Source organism: Leptodactylus fuscus, chromosome 6 (genome assembly GCF_031893055.1).
Source record: "Leptodactylus fuscus isolate aLepFus1 chromosome 6, aLepFus1.hap2, whole genome shotgun sequence".
Taxonomy (NCBI): Eukaryota; Metazoa; Chordata; class Amphibia; order Anura; family Leptodactylidae; genus Leptodactylus; species Leptodactylus fuscus.
The window spans coordinates 44,751,574-44,766,817 of NC_134270.1; the positions used below are offsets into that span (position 1 = coordinate 44,751,574).

At 43.2% G+C, this 15,244-nt stretch overlaps 1 protein-coding gene across 2 annotated transcripts in view; it reads left to right on the forward strand.

Moving 5' to 3' along the window:
• Window positions 1-14,882, forward strand: part of LOC142210576 (uncharacterized) — a 68,543-nt gene extending 53,661 nt beyond the window's left edge. For both annotated transcript variants that reach the window (XM_075279836.1, XM_075279837.1), the window contains exons 8-13: window positions 1,702-1,838; window positions 1,920-1,982; window positions 2,752-2,886; window positions 4,837-4,958; window positions 10,260-10,354; window positions 14,326-14,882. In XM_075279836.1, coding sequence (XP_075135937.1) covers window positions 1,702-1,838; window positions 1,920-1,982; window positions 2,752-2,886; window positions 4,837-4,958; window positions 10,260-10,354; window positions 14,326-14,489 — 716 coding nt within the window. In that variant the 3' untranslated portion in view covers window positions 14,490-14,882. The remainder of the gene's footprint in view (window positions 1-1,701; window positions 1,839-1,919; window positions 1,983-2,751; window positions 2,887-4,836; window positions 4,959-10,259; window positions 10,355-14,325) is intronic.
• Window positions 14,883-15,244: the final 362 nt, after the last annotated feature.

Here is a 15,244-nt window from a genome sequence, read left to right on the forward strand (position 1 = left end):
GAATTGTATATCAATAGACCAGAATACAACAGAGGAGGAAGATGCCAGAAGGGCAGTAGATGATGTAGTGCTTGTAATACAAGGGTCACACACACAGGTTAGGTACTTTTCGCAGGTATCTTGAGCCCTGTTTTACTGTTATAATCTTTGCAAAATGATACATAATGCCTCTTATTGTTTAGTTACATAATAAAGTGGCATAATGTTTTGGTTTTTTTTTTGGGGGGGGGGGTTCAAATCTGTTTTTTTATTGGAGTTTTTAATGATGTACAATAAGCATATGACACAAATTGAGTCCGACAATATAGAACAGACCATATAATGCAGAACAGAGGCATGGCGATACTAAAGAAAAGTAGAATGTGAAATAAAACCCTGAACAAATAGAACTATACACCGAATGTTAGAAATCCTCTGTAGAGTTAGTGTGAGCTCAAAAAGTTATAAAACAGACCAACTTACAGGAGTGTGGGGAGCGAAATAAAACTGACGTAAGTCATGCGAATATTCGGACTTCAGTTAACTCATAAGGAGTAGTGCAAGTGTGGGCATCGGGGACCATCGGCCCCACATGTCCAGGAAATGGCTTAAATATGTCTTATTCCAAATGAGTTTCTCCAACATGTATAGTTCTTGTATCTCGTCTTACCAGTGTTGGAGAGTAAGTGACGTCATCTCCTTTATGCCATGTCTATACTTATTTCTCTGCCCTGTCTTGCGGCCATTAAGGTGTTTACTGTCACCAACTAGGTGACTTTCTTCTGTTATTGGGGAATTTGTGCTGCACCAGTGCTAAGGGTTAGGGAGAGTTTTTACATGCAAATATTCTAAGTCACTTCCAGGCAGTCAACCCTTTGTGATTGATTTACTGTCATATATCCCCATATACCATCCGGCTTGTAGAAAGTGTGGTTGAAGAGCTTTCCTGAAATCTATGTACTGATAATGTTTATTGATTTACATTTTTTTTTTTTACATTTATTATAGTATCACATAGAGGACTGAGGTTAAGCCAGTTCTCTAAAGGTATCATAGCAGCAGGGGAATGTTGTTCTGACAACGAGAGAGGTAGTGACCTATTGTTTCTTGCCACATCTATTCTGTGGACAGGGCTGGAGTCATGATATGAAGAGGGAAATTGTAAAAAAAAGATATAAGGTCACAGACTTTTGAAAATTTTTTGCCACCAGAATATTTCACAAAACAAATGTGTTAAATCCTGTGCGGGCCTAGAGGTGCCCACTTATAATTATTTCAGTAATGATGGAAGTGTATGTAAGGGGGCTGTATCCTTATGGGAGGGTAGGAATAAAGACTTGGTGGAGGTCAACCTTACCTTTGATGACCTTTGATTGTTAGAGGGATGATCCATAGAGGGTGATCCTGCACTCGGACTTCCTTTTATGAGACAGAAAGTAGTGGCCTCCATATTGGTGGACTGGATCAATCTATGTACTGTATTATAAGGAATGCCATTCATTTGCAAATGATGAGAATACTGAACATGTCTGGCCAGGCAAAGCTTCTCCTGGCAAATTTGGCTGTTTGTTGAAAATTCCAAGGCCAGAATGTGGGAGTCAAGTTGAGAGGTTAGCTGTGTTTTATAGGGGTTGACTAATCAGAACATGGTTAATCCAACCCCTCCTTGTGCATCTTTACAACCTGATTTTTGCAATAAAACCTTTGTTTTTTTCTTCCTAGGAGAAGAGACCAGGTCAAGCTTTAGTATAGAACCACTTGACTGGAAGATGGCAGAACTTAATGTCCAAAGTTCTGACCAACTCTTAAAGGATGAGGAGTTAGCTCGTCGGCTCCAGGAAGAAGAAGAGAAACGTATAGTAAGTGCAACAATTTGTACGTCTGGAGTCTCAAGGGGAGGTAGAGTAGATGGTATCATTTGTTGTTAATGTCTTCTACAGGCAAAACTGAAGCGTCATGACCAACACGAGGACTTCCGAGCAGCCCAAGTGGCCCAGGATGAAGTAAGATGAAGATAATGGACTCATTGTAGCAACTAGGATTGTCTGATGCCCATATAGTTAACTTGCCTGTATAAAAGTAACCAGCCATGATATTCCTTTAATTTGATATTATTTTCCAAGTTCAACATTTTTTTTTTTTATTTATTTATTTTATTTTTAATGAAGCCAGAAATGTAACTATAGTGGTTCGTATTTGCATTTCAGGGCTGGTAAGACCCATTGGCCCCCTTCAGAACACCAGTGCAATAAATGGCATATATTACCACCGTTGTAGAGATTTAGCATAAGGGCCCAAAAGTATCAAGCAGCACCTCTGCCTGAAGCACAAATCCATAATGAATGTATGATATTTTATAGACAGTTGTTGCACTAAAGGCAATCTACAACTCCCATTGTAAGACAGTCATTCATCAGCGCTGAACATAGGTTGGACTTGGCTTAGCACTAGGAACAAAGGTGGAGCTGTGACAGCGATTACATTTGGGGCATTGCATGTAATGATATATATTCTTGGGATATGTCTAAGCAGTGGCTGACATCAGGGGTGTAGCTATAGGGGGTGCAGAGGTAGCAATCACTACTAGGCCTTGAAGCCCCTGGGGCCAAAGGTCTCTCTACAACATAAGGTACTAGTATTATAGATGGTGCATTACATATTTTGCATTGGGGCCCTGGAGCTTGGAGTTGCGCGTCTGGCAGACAATACAATACAGTCTGCACCACTTGCTGTAACTAATCCTCTTGCTTATCTGTCTCCGACTCTCTGCAGGAAATAGCCAAGTACATCCAGCAGCAGGAGCTGAGAGCTCACAGGAGATCTGAGGAGCTGGACCTGCCCGCAGACAGCGATGATGATGATGGAAGTATATGTAGCTTCACTGACAGGAGAAGCATAGGGATGAAGGCAAGTACATGAGACCTAAATAGGAACTACACCTAAAATACAGTATCATATATTAGTGACCGAGCACAAAGGAAACTGCCATGAATGCTTCTAGGTTCTGGCCAAACATGAAAATGACCCATAGTAACAACTACATTCTTATTTACATGTGGTCACTACTGAGTCCAGAGGGACGGTCAGTCAATTGCTTAATACTGTTCTAGAAGTGGAGTTTTTCTTATAACTTTATAATAGCAAGATTTATAGCAACAGCAACTCATTGTTCTTCATAACCAGCCATGAAAATGAGAAAATGCAATCCTTAAAGGGACTCTCCATCACTAACAGATATGATGCGTCTGATTCCTTTAGAGTAGATCTTGAGGATCCCAGTTTCATATGAGTGACACTGCAGAGCTCTACAGAATGTGCAGGGACTCTTTCACCTGGCTGCAGGGACTCTTTCACCTGGCTGCAGGGACTCTTTCACCTGGCTGCAGGGACTCTTTCACCTGGCTGCAGGGACTCTTTCACCTGGCTGCAGACTTCTGGGAAGAGACCAACAATGCTCCTACCTCTCCTTTGCAAGTAATGTTACTGCTGAAGGACCTGCACAGAAACGGTCACATGGCCAGATCAGTGCAGATTCTGAAGCCAGAGGACGAGGAGAGGAAGGCGAGTTGCTGGAGCCGCCATGTAGAAGTGTGGGGTCTTGTTTGGGCGTCTCTATTTTGAAGGTTGGATATTTAGGGGTCTTGTCTGGAGGTCTTTGCTTTGGTGTTTTGTTTTTTTTCTTGGAGTTTGTGTTACGGGAGATCTCTATTACAGCTATCTTTATATATTGCTGTGAATTTTTTATTTCTACTCGAGCACAGGGCTGTGGAGTCAGAATTGGGTCAGTATAGGGATTCATCTTTATTTTGTATATTATATATTTATTGCTCATTGTATATTAACTTTCACGGGAATTCTCTCGCTGGCCTTTTTTCCTGAATTAGAGCAGCTTTATCGCTCCTGATCACAACCCTGCTGGGTCACACATTTATACAATGTTCGGGGGAATATTCATTAACCCTTTCCACTGGGTCCACCAATGTGGTAAAATGACCAGCAGGGGGTCAGGAGTGGACTATAGTTAATCTAGTGTGGTTAGCCCAATAGTTAATCTTCATAGCATGCTCAGCCATCTACTATATAAGTGATATGGCACACAGCGGTTCCAGTGGTCTACAGATACCTCATTATTACACTATTGCAACATTTGCCTCTATTTATAGACTTGTCATTGCCCATATTCACTTCATTTACCAGAAGAAGCTGACAATGATTTCCTCAGCTGACTTTATCTTCAGATGCATGTGCATGGTGGTGACTTCTGCTGTGGTTACTTTCCGCTGTAATTCTGCAGTCACATTGGTGTAGATAAGCAGCTATATACTGGCGTGAGTTCAGCAGGTTCAAAGGAAAGCTCTGTATATAGTGTTTCTGAGCCTGCTGTTGGGCACGTATTTGTTGAGGATCTATTTGCCCAACAGAAGATTGTGACATATGCCATACAGTGGCACCCATCACCCGTAGGGTGTGCCAGCAAATACCATCCTAAGGGAGGCCAAACAAACTCTGTTGGCCTTCAATTGGTGAATTGGGGTCTGTAGAGATGTTAAAATATGTCATATGATTAGACTAACCAGACTTTTGAAATGTAATGTAGCAAGGCTTACCAAACTTACAAGATGTAGGATTTTTCATACAAAGGACCTATTCTGTGGATAAATCCTCAATATGAAAAATGGCTATTTGTTGAATTTCTTCTTTAAAGTACTTTCCATTTTATTACTTATATATGGCAAGATGCACCTTACATAACAAAGTCATGGCTGCCTGTGTCCTCCTGGCTGCCTGTGTCCTCCTGGCGGCCTGTGAATCTGTATGTGAATATGTAATCATGTAATATTTTCTCCACTCTCTTAGAATGATGTGCCTTCTTCTAACCAAGGACCACTGGACTCTGAGGGCCTGGCTTCACCAACTGAGTGTCGTACTCCCGAGAAAATGGAGTTTTCAGCAGTAGAAGGAACTCTTGACCAGACCAAGTATGTCATCTGTTTCACCATTCCCTCTAGTTTTTAGTGACTGTGATAGTCAGACCTTCTTTTGCCCTGAAAGCAGTCTATAGCCTTCCCTTCTTCCAGGGAAGTCCACTATCTTACTTTATTCAATTCATTGTTGACACAGCTCTGACTTATCTGCTCAAAAGTCAAGTGATGTATCTGCTGCTCTCAGGGGGGAAGGGCTAAGTGCAGGGGAGCGAGCCTGTGTTTCTAGCTATTCCTGTGTCTACACCACATGACCTAGCTTCCTGCTCTCAGATAGAGGAGAGGAGCTGCTTTCATTTCTGAACTCGTCTTCTGTTCTCCCAGTTATCAGGCTAGCTAATTCAATTGTGTTCATTATGGCAGAGACAGGCAGTCTCTGTATGTAACACAGAATGGAGTTGCTCCTGCCTGTACTTCATAGTCCAATATTGTGCATATAGTGTTGTTTGAGGACCTTTGATGACATCACAGGCCCTTCAGCCGCCCCATAGGATCACGCTATGTGGTGGGCAGAGCCACACACTAATTTGGGGGCTAAACGGCAGGTTGCATGAAACCCCGCCCACCAAATGACGCAAAAAATCAGGAAGAAAGAAGATTTTACAGCAGTGAAGACTGGTAAGTATGCGACGTGGGAATACCCCTTTAAGATCAGAACTAGATGAAGCTTGTACTGTATATTTAAAGTGCACCTCCAATTATAACAGAACTGTCCATAAATTAATAGTGCAGGTGAATATCAGAAACTTTGTAATATATCTTATGGAGGAAATCTATTTCTTACTATAATTATTAAACTGCTCTCCTTCTTATCTTCACTAAGTCTGTTTGTTTACATAGAGTCCATATCAAGCTCACATACAGGAAATATAGATATACATATGGGGGAAAGGGGGGCTGATAATTGATTTATTGCCACATTCTGTGCAGTGGTCGATTCATATCCAGAAACCTAGCAGTGTCAGAAGTGTTAGGCCGGTCTTACACGGTCGTAATGTAAGTCCGCAAATGGTCCGCAATTGAGGGTTTTCAATTGCGGACACATTGTATTCAATGTGGCCTCTTACACCACCTGATGTTTTATCCGTGGTGTGGCCGGGCCGCAACCGTGGTCCGCAATTTATAGCACATGTCTGTAATGGCTGAGAATTGCAGCACTGCACGGACTCGCCCATAGAACTCTAAGAGCGAGTGCAGCAGGACACGGACATCTGCGGAGTGTATGTTGCCGATCAGCACCTAGTGTTGCTGATCAGCAACTTGCGGACTGTACATTCAATACGGTCGTGTAAAACTAGCCTTATAGAGAGAGGCAGCTTTAGCTATTAATGTGCCTTTTCCTCTCCCTCCCCTCTCCATAGACTAACATGTAATAAGTAACACAGTTTGATAAGTTGTGAAGGAAACCTATTTCTTTAATAAGATCTATTACAATGTTTCTTATATTTACCAGCACTATTCACTCATGAAAAGTTGTTGTATAGTTGGAGGTACACTTTAAGTTCTCCAGAAATATCTAAATGTTAAACGTCATTACTAGAGATGAGCGAACGGTAAAATGTTCAAGATTTGTTTCAAGTAGCCCCTCAATATTCGACTACTCGAATCGAATATCGAACCCCATTATAGTCTATGGGGGGGAAAATGCTCGTTTCAGGGTTAGGCAACGTTCAATCAAATTATACTTACCAAGTCCACGAGAGAGGGTCGGGCTGGATCCTCCGTGCAGTCTTCTCCTTGCAGCTTCCCCGCGGCGTCTTCCGGCTCTGAATTCACTCTGCCAGGCATCGGGCCTGGGCAGAGCCGACTGTGCATGTCCGCACTACAAGCGGGCATGTGCAGTCGGCTCTGTCCAGGCCCGATGCCTGGCAGAGTGAATGAAGAGCCGGAAGACGCCGCGGGGAAGCTGCACGGAGAAGACTTCTAAGGGTAGGAGAAGAACCAGCGTTGATTGGCCGACTATATAGCATTCGGCCAATCAATGCTGGTTCTGCATCGAACTTTTCCATTCGAATAGCGAGTGGTACTCGATCGAGTACGAGTATTTGAAATACCGTAGTTTTCGATCGAATACCTACTCGATCGAGTACTATTCACTCATCTCTAGTCATTGCCAGTTCCTAGAAAACATAGCTTTTATTTTTATGCCATACATTCATACATTCTGCAACTTTCTAAGTTTTTTTGTTGTTTTTTTTTTTTTTTGTTTCAGTTCCTCAGAGTTGTTAAGATTTTGGCTCGCTTTTAGTGAAAGGAATCATTCTTATTTACTATCGCAGGCTGGAAACTTGTACAGACCTATTTTTTCCCACAGCTGAAGGTTTTATACATTTGGTCTGATGGAAGATGGTGAATGTGGTGGCTTTGAAATGTTTGGATTTCTGACACTTGTCAATGCCATTTATGTTGCAGTTGCAATTTTGTAGCGCAACATTGCAGTCGTAATGCTCCCAGGCCAAAGTAGCTGTGCAGTCCTATCCTAAAGGGTATCAGAGCCCGAGTACCTGGGAAACCTATCCTAATGTCCATTTCATCCATCTCTGGATTTTTGAGTTCCATTCACTGACAGCAAGCAGAAATCCTGAAGTCATATTGAAACACAGTATTTTAGTAGTCAATGTAAAATTCTGTTGCTGGACTGGAATCTTCAGACTTTTATGAATGTGATTTTGTGTAGCACTTTAGGTACAGTGGTCGATTTTTGCAGTGCAGACCCCGTTTCCTGTTCTCTCCATCTCTGACGTCTGTGATATCGGTTTCTTTCATTTTCCATTGGCGACTGATTTGCTTTCTTCGTTTCTGTACCACGCAGCGTTTCACACACTGGATCTTTTCAGTGCATATACTGTAGCTCCTGCAAAAAATAAACCAAAGCAAGTTCTATAAATAACCCTGATATAGACCCACACATTGTGGGCTGCGCTCCCCAATTCACTCAGAGAGAGACTACGGAAATTATCAATGACGTGAGGCACTTAACCATTTCATCTCTGCTTACTGTATCTTGCAGCATAAAACTGCTCTGCTGAGTCAAGAGGGTTAAATGGAGATTTCTAGGATTCCAGAAACTTATGTGCATTGATTTCTGCTGAATTGTGCACTTGTATGAACTGTAACTTAAGCAAAATACCTATAAATATGGTTACTTTTACAATATCGGTGGGTTCTCACTCGGCTTTCCTAGGCATCTCAATGGCATGTTGTCTTATTAATGCTGTTGTATAAGGGGGAAATTGCTGCATAAAAGGTGAGATATGCCAAGCAGTGGTATGGGAAAGCTGGGTCACAGCCCCTAAGGAAATGAATATTGTTTGTCCTCCCGCTTTCCCAGAAAAACTGGTCCCACGTTCCAAAAATAACGCATTTTCCAGTGCTTGCAAAGTGAATGGGATTCTGGGTAATCCCATCCACACATTGCATAAAATACAGGGTGGGCCATAAGTATGTATACACCCAGATATGGATACACCCAAGGGCTTGCCATATTGCTTTCAGTGTGTCAAGAGTGGGAGAAGAGAATCGTGTTGACAGTTCAACATGTAGGGGACGTCAAATGGTCCTCAATATGTTGCAGGGTTCCAAATTAAATAATTAATTAACAGGCCGAGATGGGCTACCACCCATTGGGCCTGGAGAAGCCACACACACACACGCAGCTGATAGTGTATCAAGTGAGTTCTGATTTATTGTTACAGAGAGTCAATATTTATACAGACAAAAGCAGGTTGGACTTGACATGATTGGTTATAACATAAGCTGTGGCACATGACTATTGGATAAGGTCTGCATCTCATTATTACACTCCAACCTGGGATGACCTTTCTCATGACATGAAGAATCTAAGATATTTATGTGTAAACCAACATCTTACACTAATTCTAGATGTATATCACAGCAAGAGAGATAATGATCACATGCTGGTCCGCTCCGGCCTTGGGGCTAACGATCAACAGGTTATTTGAACCGGTTTCTACACCCACCCTCAAAGATGAATAGTCTTAGCACAAACAGATAAGGAGTTATAACCCAACCATCAACATTCCACGCGCCTTATCCCCTAAAGGGGTCTCTTAGACTCTAAACAGACATCCTTATGAAGCTTATATAAGAAAAAGGTTACAAAATGGCTGACAGAATACAAGATGGAAGATGTGATCCTAACAAACACAATGGGCAGCACTTTGAGCACATCCTTTAGTGGGTTACTGTCGTTGCTCCATGTCACAAACATGTCAATAACTCGATAATGAATAGAGCTACATTAAAAATGAGCACACCATTGTTTTTCTGGTGCAATTTTCCAATGTGTTTGATATGTCACATGGCCCTCTTCCAATTGAAAAAAGTAAAGTTGAATCCAAAATGGCGGCTTTGCAGATGGTCACCATGGGCGTCACCCGGCCTCAAATGTTTCCCCCATTCCCATGTACTAATAAGCCACAAACGGTAAGGTGATATCAGCATCCACTTCCCTTTTATCTGGGTGTATCCATACTTATGGCCCACCCTGTATATCAGGGGCAGAATGTCTGCAGAAAATCCAACTAAACTCTTAGGGGCCATTCACACAGAGTAACGCCGGGCGTGTATCTCAGCCGTACACACCGGCGTTACGGCAGACTGCCGAACACTTCCCATTCACTTCAATGGGAGCACTCGTAAACGCCCGCGTGTACGGCTGTGATACACGCCCGACGTTACTCCGTGTGAATGCCCCCTTAGAGGTTTCCCTTCTATTAAATCCATTCCTGCAGCAAAATCTGCAACAAAAATCGCTGCATTTCTGCAATGTGGGGCCACAGCCTTAGTCATTTTTTAGCTTTACCTTCCGTGACAAAAAAAAGCATTGACTCTGCAACTTTTTTTTCAAATCGCCTCCTCAAAGCATTTTTCAGTTAGTAAAGGGTAGTCCCACAATTCGGGATCCTTCTTTAGTCGCCTGAGTAAAGAGCAGGTGCCAAGATTTTTTTCTTTTGAGGGTATCTGGCACTTCTGTGCGTTACACAGGCAGTCCATTGATTTTAGTAAGGACTGTAGTTTTTCATTTGACCTGTAGTGGCGCTGCATCGGAATATAATACTTGCTGCAGGGTTTCCCTCATTAGTTACAGCTGATCTGTGGAGGTCTTGGCACTTGCGCACTTAGTGATCAGCTCCCTTTTCCTTGGCTATAATAATTCCACAGAACTTTCCTACTATTAGACTAGAGGAGTGAATGTGTATGTGGAGTGCACAGTGTGGATTCACTTTTTGTTTCCATGTCACCTTTTTGGCTTATAGATTATTTTTTTGTTTGCAGACTCCAGTCACCCAGGAACATTGCTGAAGAACTTGACCCCACGTTTAAGTCAAAGAAGGAATCCCAGCCTGAAGTATTTGCAGTCTGCCCACAAGGTATGACAGGGATTGTTTGTAGTCTGTCATTATGCAGATCAATGAAGAGTTGGGGTTCGTTCACACTTGCGTTTGTTGTCCAGTGTGTGCTTTCCACCTGGTTTCCGTCTTCAGCCCCGGCAAAACTGGATAGGAGACGGAAACCCAGTGGTCAGCTTTAAAACCCATTGGAGGTAAAGGTGACCGCCGGTGTCCGCCTGTAGTCTGTTCACGGGGAAACTGTTTTTTTTAACCAGACACAAAGTCCTGCATGTCCGACTTTGTGTCCGGCTAAAAAAAAAACTGTTTCCCTGCGGACAGGCTGCAAGCGGACACCAGCGGTCACCTTTACAAAACCATTCAAGTGAAAGGGTTTTAATGCTGACCACCGTATTTCCGTCACGTGTACAGTTTCATTGGGGCTGAGGATGGAAACCCGGCGGAATGCACACACCGGACACCGAGCGCAAGTGCGAATAAACCCTGAGATGTCAAGCTGTCGCGACTCCATTAATGTTTCTGGGTGTGCCTCGCTCTCCTAACCAGAGTGGAACCAGGCCCTGGAGTTCTTCACTAGAGCTCCTGATGGTGGAGTTGGACTTGGTAAAAGTCCGAGACCCAGATCCACAACTGCCCAGAGAGTGACACCCAGTGAACCCCAAGTAGGAGGACTCAGAGGAACCCAGACACTAACCTGAGAGTGAAGTCCAAGAGAGCAGGATGGACTGGAGTGCAAATCAGCAGGAGGGTAATCCAGGGGAGTCACGCAGATGCCCAAGAAACAGATATGTGGTTAAACAAGCAGAGTCGATAACTGGAGGTCACGTGGTAGCAGAAGGCAGAGGCAGAAGCGTAGTCAGGGAAGCCGGGACATACACTGGGGGTAAACGGAGTAGCCAAAAACAGGATCTAAAAGGGAGGTCAGGTGGAAGCCAAAGGTCATACACAGGAGGTCAGGAAGGTACCAAATCCGTGTCATGGAGGAGAGGTCTGAAAAGCAAGCCGGGTCATACACATCCAGGGAATCCAAGTTTCAGGGACAGGAGGCAGGAGACAGGTGACAGGGAGCAAGGAAGGAAAACAGGAGGGCTCGTCGCTAGGGGAGCTGATGCCATTGGTAAACGAATAATCAGCAGTGGGCTGAAACCAGAATGAGGCCTAAATAGCCTCAGGCCCGCTGCTGACCTCACTGACCCCGGAACTGCTGTTCCCAGCGCTAGGGAGAAACCGGAACCTCTGCACACTGAAGCGGAGGCCTCTGGCCTACCACAGCGCCAGAACCAGCAGTGACTCCGGCGCGGGACAGGGATAGGGTCGGACGCCTCCGCGCAGCACAGTGGAGGCCCCGTCCTGTCCTAACACATATGTACACTCACCGGCCACTTTATTAGGTACACCTGTCCAACTGCTCGTTAACACTTAATTTCTAATCAGCCAATCACATGGCGGCAACTCAGTGCATTTAGGCATGTAGACATGGTCAAGACAATCTCCTGCAGTTCAAACCGAGCATCAGTATGGGGAAGAAAGGTGATTTGAGTGCCTTTGAACGTGGCATGGTTGTTGGTGCCAGAAGGGCTGGTCTGAGTATTTCAGAAACTGCTGATCTACTGGGATTTTCACGCACAACCATCTCTAGGGTTTACAGAGAATGGTCCGAAAAAGAAAAAACATCCAGTGAGCGGCAGTTCTGTGGGCGGAAATGCGTTGTTGATGCCAGAGGTCAGAGGAGAATGGCCAGACTGGTTTGAGCTGATAGAATGGCAACAGTGACTCAAATAGCCACCCGTTACAACCAAGGTAGCCAGAAGAGCATCTCTGAACGCACAGTACGTTGAACTTTGAGGCAGATGGGCTACAGCAGCAGAAGACCACACCGGGTGCCACTCCTTTCAGCTAAGAACAGGAAACTGAGGCTACAATTTGCACAAGCTCATCGAAATTGGACAATTGAAGATTGGAAAAATGTTGCCTGGTCTGATGAGTCTCGATTTCTGCTGCGACATTCGGATGGTGGGGTCAGAATTTGGCGTCAACAACATGAAAGCATGGATCCATCCTGCCTTGTATCAACGGTTCAGGCTGGTGGTGGTGGTGTCATGGTGTGGGGAATATTTTCTTGGCACTCTTTGGGCCCCTTGGTACCAATTGAGCATCGTTGCAACGCCAAAGCCTACCTGAGTATTGTTGCTGACCATGTCCATCCCTTTATGACCACAATGTACCCAACATCTGATGACTACTTTCAGCAGGATAATGCGCCATGTCATAAAGCTGGAATCATCTCAGACTGGTTTCTTGAACATGACAATGAGTTCACTGTACTCCAATGGCCTCCACAGTCACCAGATCTCAATCCAATAGAGCATCTTTGGGATGTGGTGGAACGGGAGATTCGCATCATGGATGTGCAGCCGACAAATCTGCGGCAACTGTGTGATGCCATCATGTCAATATGTACCAAAATCTCTGAGGAATGCTTCCAGCACCTTGTTGAATCTATGCCACGAAGAATTGAGGCAGTTCTGAAGGCAAAAGGGGGTCCAACCTGTTACTAGCATGGTGTACCTAATAAAGTGGCCGGTGAGTGTATACATTTAAGGGCAACACTACTGTGTAATTCCTGGGCAAAAACTTCTGTCTGGGTATGATCTGTTCTCACAGTCTGTCGTCTTCATCTGGTGTCCAACAGTGTGAGGTCCCCATGTATAATCTTCCTTCATTGTATGGCTGCTCTACAGAATTGTCATGCTCTGCCCAGCATGTGTATTGAGGAATTCTTGTCTAAGGGATTGTACCCTAATGGGGTTTGTGGACAGCAACCAGAAGGGGTACCTCTATTCACTGGATTAAACAGTGGCTCCCCCTCTGGATGTGGATTTGTTGGAGACCTCATGATACATGGTTCTACTAAGGCTCACTGCCACATTTACTAGTTTTTTATGGGTGCATGATAGGATTCCCATAGTCTACTATGAGTCCATACTGTACCTGTGGCCTCCAAATTTACATTAGATGTTCAAAGAACATCTTTTTTTTTTTTTTTTTCTTATGGTAGAGTTGGAAGGGACCTCAAGGGCCATCGAGTCCAACCCCCTGCGAGTGCAGGTTTCCCTAAATCATCCCAGCTATATGTTTATCCAGATTCCGCTTGAAGATTTCCATTGATGGAGCGCCCACCACCTCCCGTGGCAGCCTATTCCACTCTCTCACTACCCTCACTGTCAGAAAGTTTTTCCTAATGTCTAATCTGTATCTCTTTCCCTTTAGTTTCATCCCATTGCTTCTTGTACTTCCTTGTGCTAATGAGAATAGGGTAGATCCCTCTGCACTGTGACTACCGTTCAGATATTTGTAGACTGCTATTAAATCTCCCCTCAGCCTTCTCTTCTGCAAACTAAACAATCCCAATTCTTTTAGCCGCTCCTCATAGGACATGGTTTGCAGACCTTCCACCATTTTGGTTGCTCTTCTCTGGACTTGCTCCAATATATAAATAAAATGTATTATTATTATTATTATTATTATATATCTTATGGGAGGTATTCTCAAGTAGGCACATGGAGTAGTAGAGACTCTGCGTGGATCTGTGTACATGACGCTTAGTTTCCCCTTTCCTTAAGGGCATGTTCATATGGCACGTTTAACAAGGCTGGAATGTCCTTAATGATCATTAATGACACTTTTTTAGCAAAGAGTTCATTACAGTCTTCCATTTTTAGTTATCATGCAGGTCGCCCACTTGACATACTCTCCATACATTTGTGGTATTGTCTTCTATTGTGTTCTTATAATATGTGGGAAATTTGTACACGAAGAACTCTTCCCCTTCTGGACTTATATAGTGTACTAGAATAACCCCCTCCTCCTCCACTTCCTTCTTCCACCAACCTCTCCTTCTTTCTTGTTACACTTTTGCTTTTGTTGCCTAACAGTATACTTCTTATGTTTATGGCTTATTCTAGTGACGACACAATTCCTTATATTTTCAGAATTTCCAGTATCCACTCAGACCCAACCTGTCCCTCTCGACGGATTCTATGACTTCATGGATGACGGTGCCGAACCGATATTTATACCACCGACCAAGCGGCAGCCAGAGAAATTGGGACGCAGTAAACCCAAAGACAAGAAGGAGGGATGCAAGCAGCAGTGACTTACCAGTGTTTCCCATTCTTACTATTATTTGTAGCAGTCATCTTCTTGCCAAACTTTTTTTGTGTTCAGTGTCAATTCATCATTGTGGACGATCTTCAACGTGCGTCAACACAAGTGGTATTAACTCATTCAGGGATGAAGACGATAATCTGATTTTCTCGCATTCAGGTGCCTTAGGCATTTTTTTTACTCTAGAGAATGGCTGTTTTAATAATATAGAGCTGAACGGCCCAGTTCGGCAATGAAAAAGCACATTTTAGTAACCTATTGTCCAGTCTATTAGAACAATATTAGCTGTGTGCTATTGAATCTGCATATGACGAGCATCGTGGCTTATTCATCTAAAACATTAACTACATGGAATTTTTTTTACAAACTTTTTTTTTTTTTTGCCCCCTACCCCCTTTTGAAAAACTGAAATGAAAAATATCAAATTGTATTAATCTACAGAGGTGACCTGCAAAACATTACAAGTACTAATCTAATTAATATTATTATTTGCAGTTATTCTCATATCGATATCACTAGTTTGCTTATTTTTTTTAATTTTTTTTTTATTTTCGGATTTACTGACTACACACGTTAAGTGTTTATCAAACTTTGTATTGCGGCAAAATGCAGCGTTTGATAGGAGTCCAATATTTTTAAACGATTTTGCACTGACAAATTTTTGTTTTCCATTTTTTTATTTTTTTTATTTTTTTTTTTAATTTCAATAATAATTTCTGGTGCTTTTGTGTATAGATCCCAAAT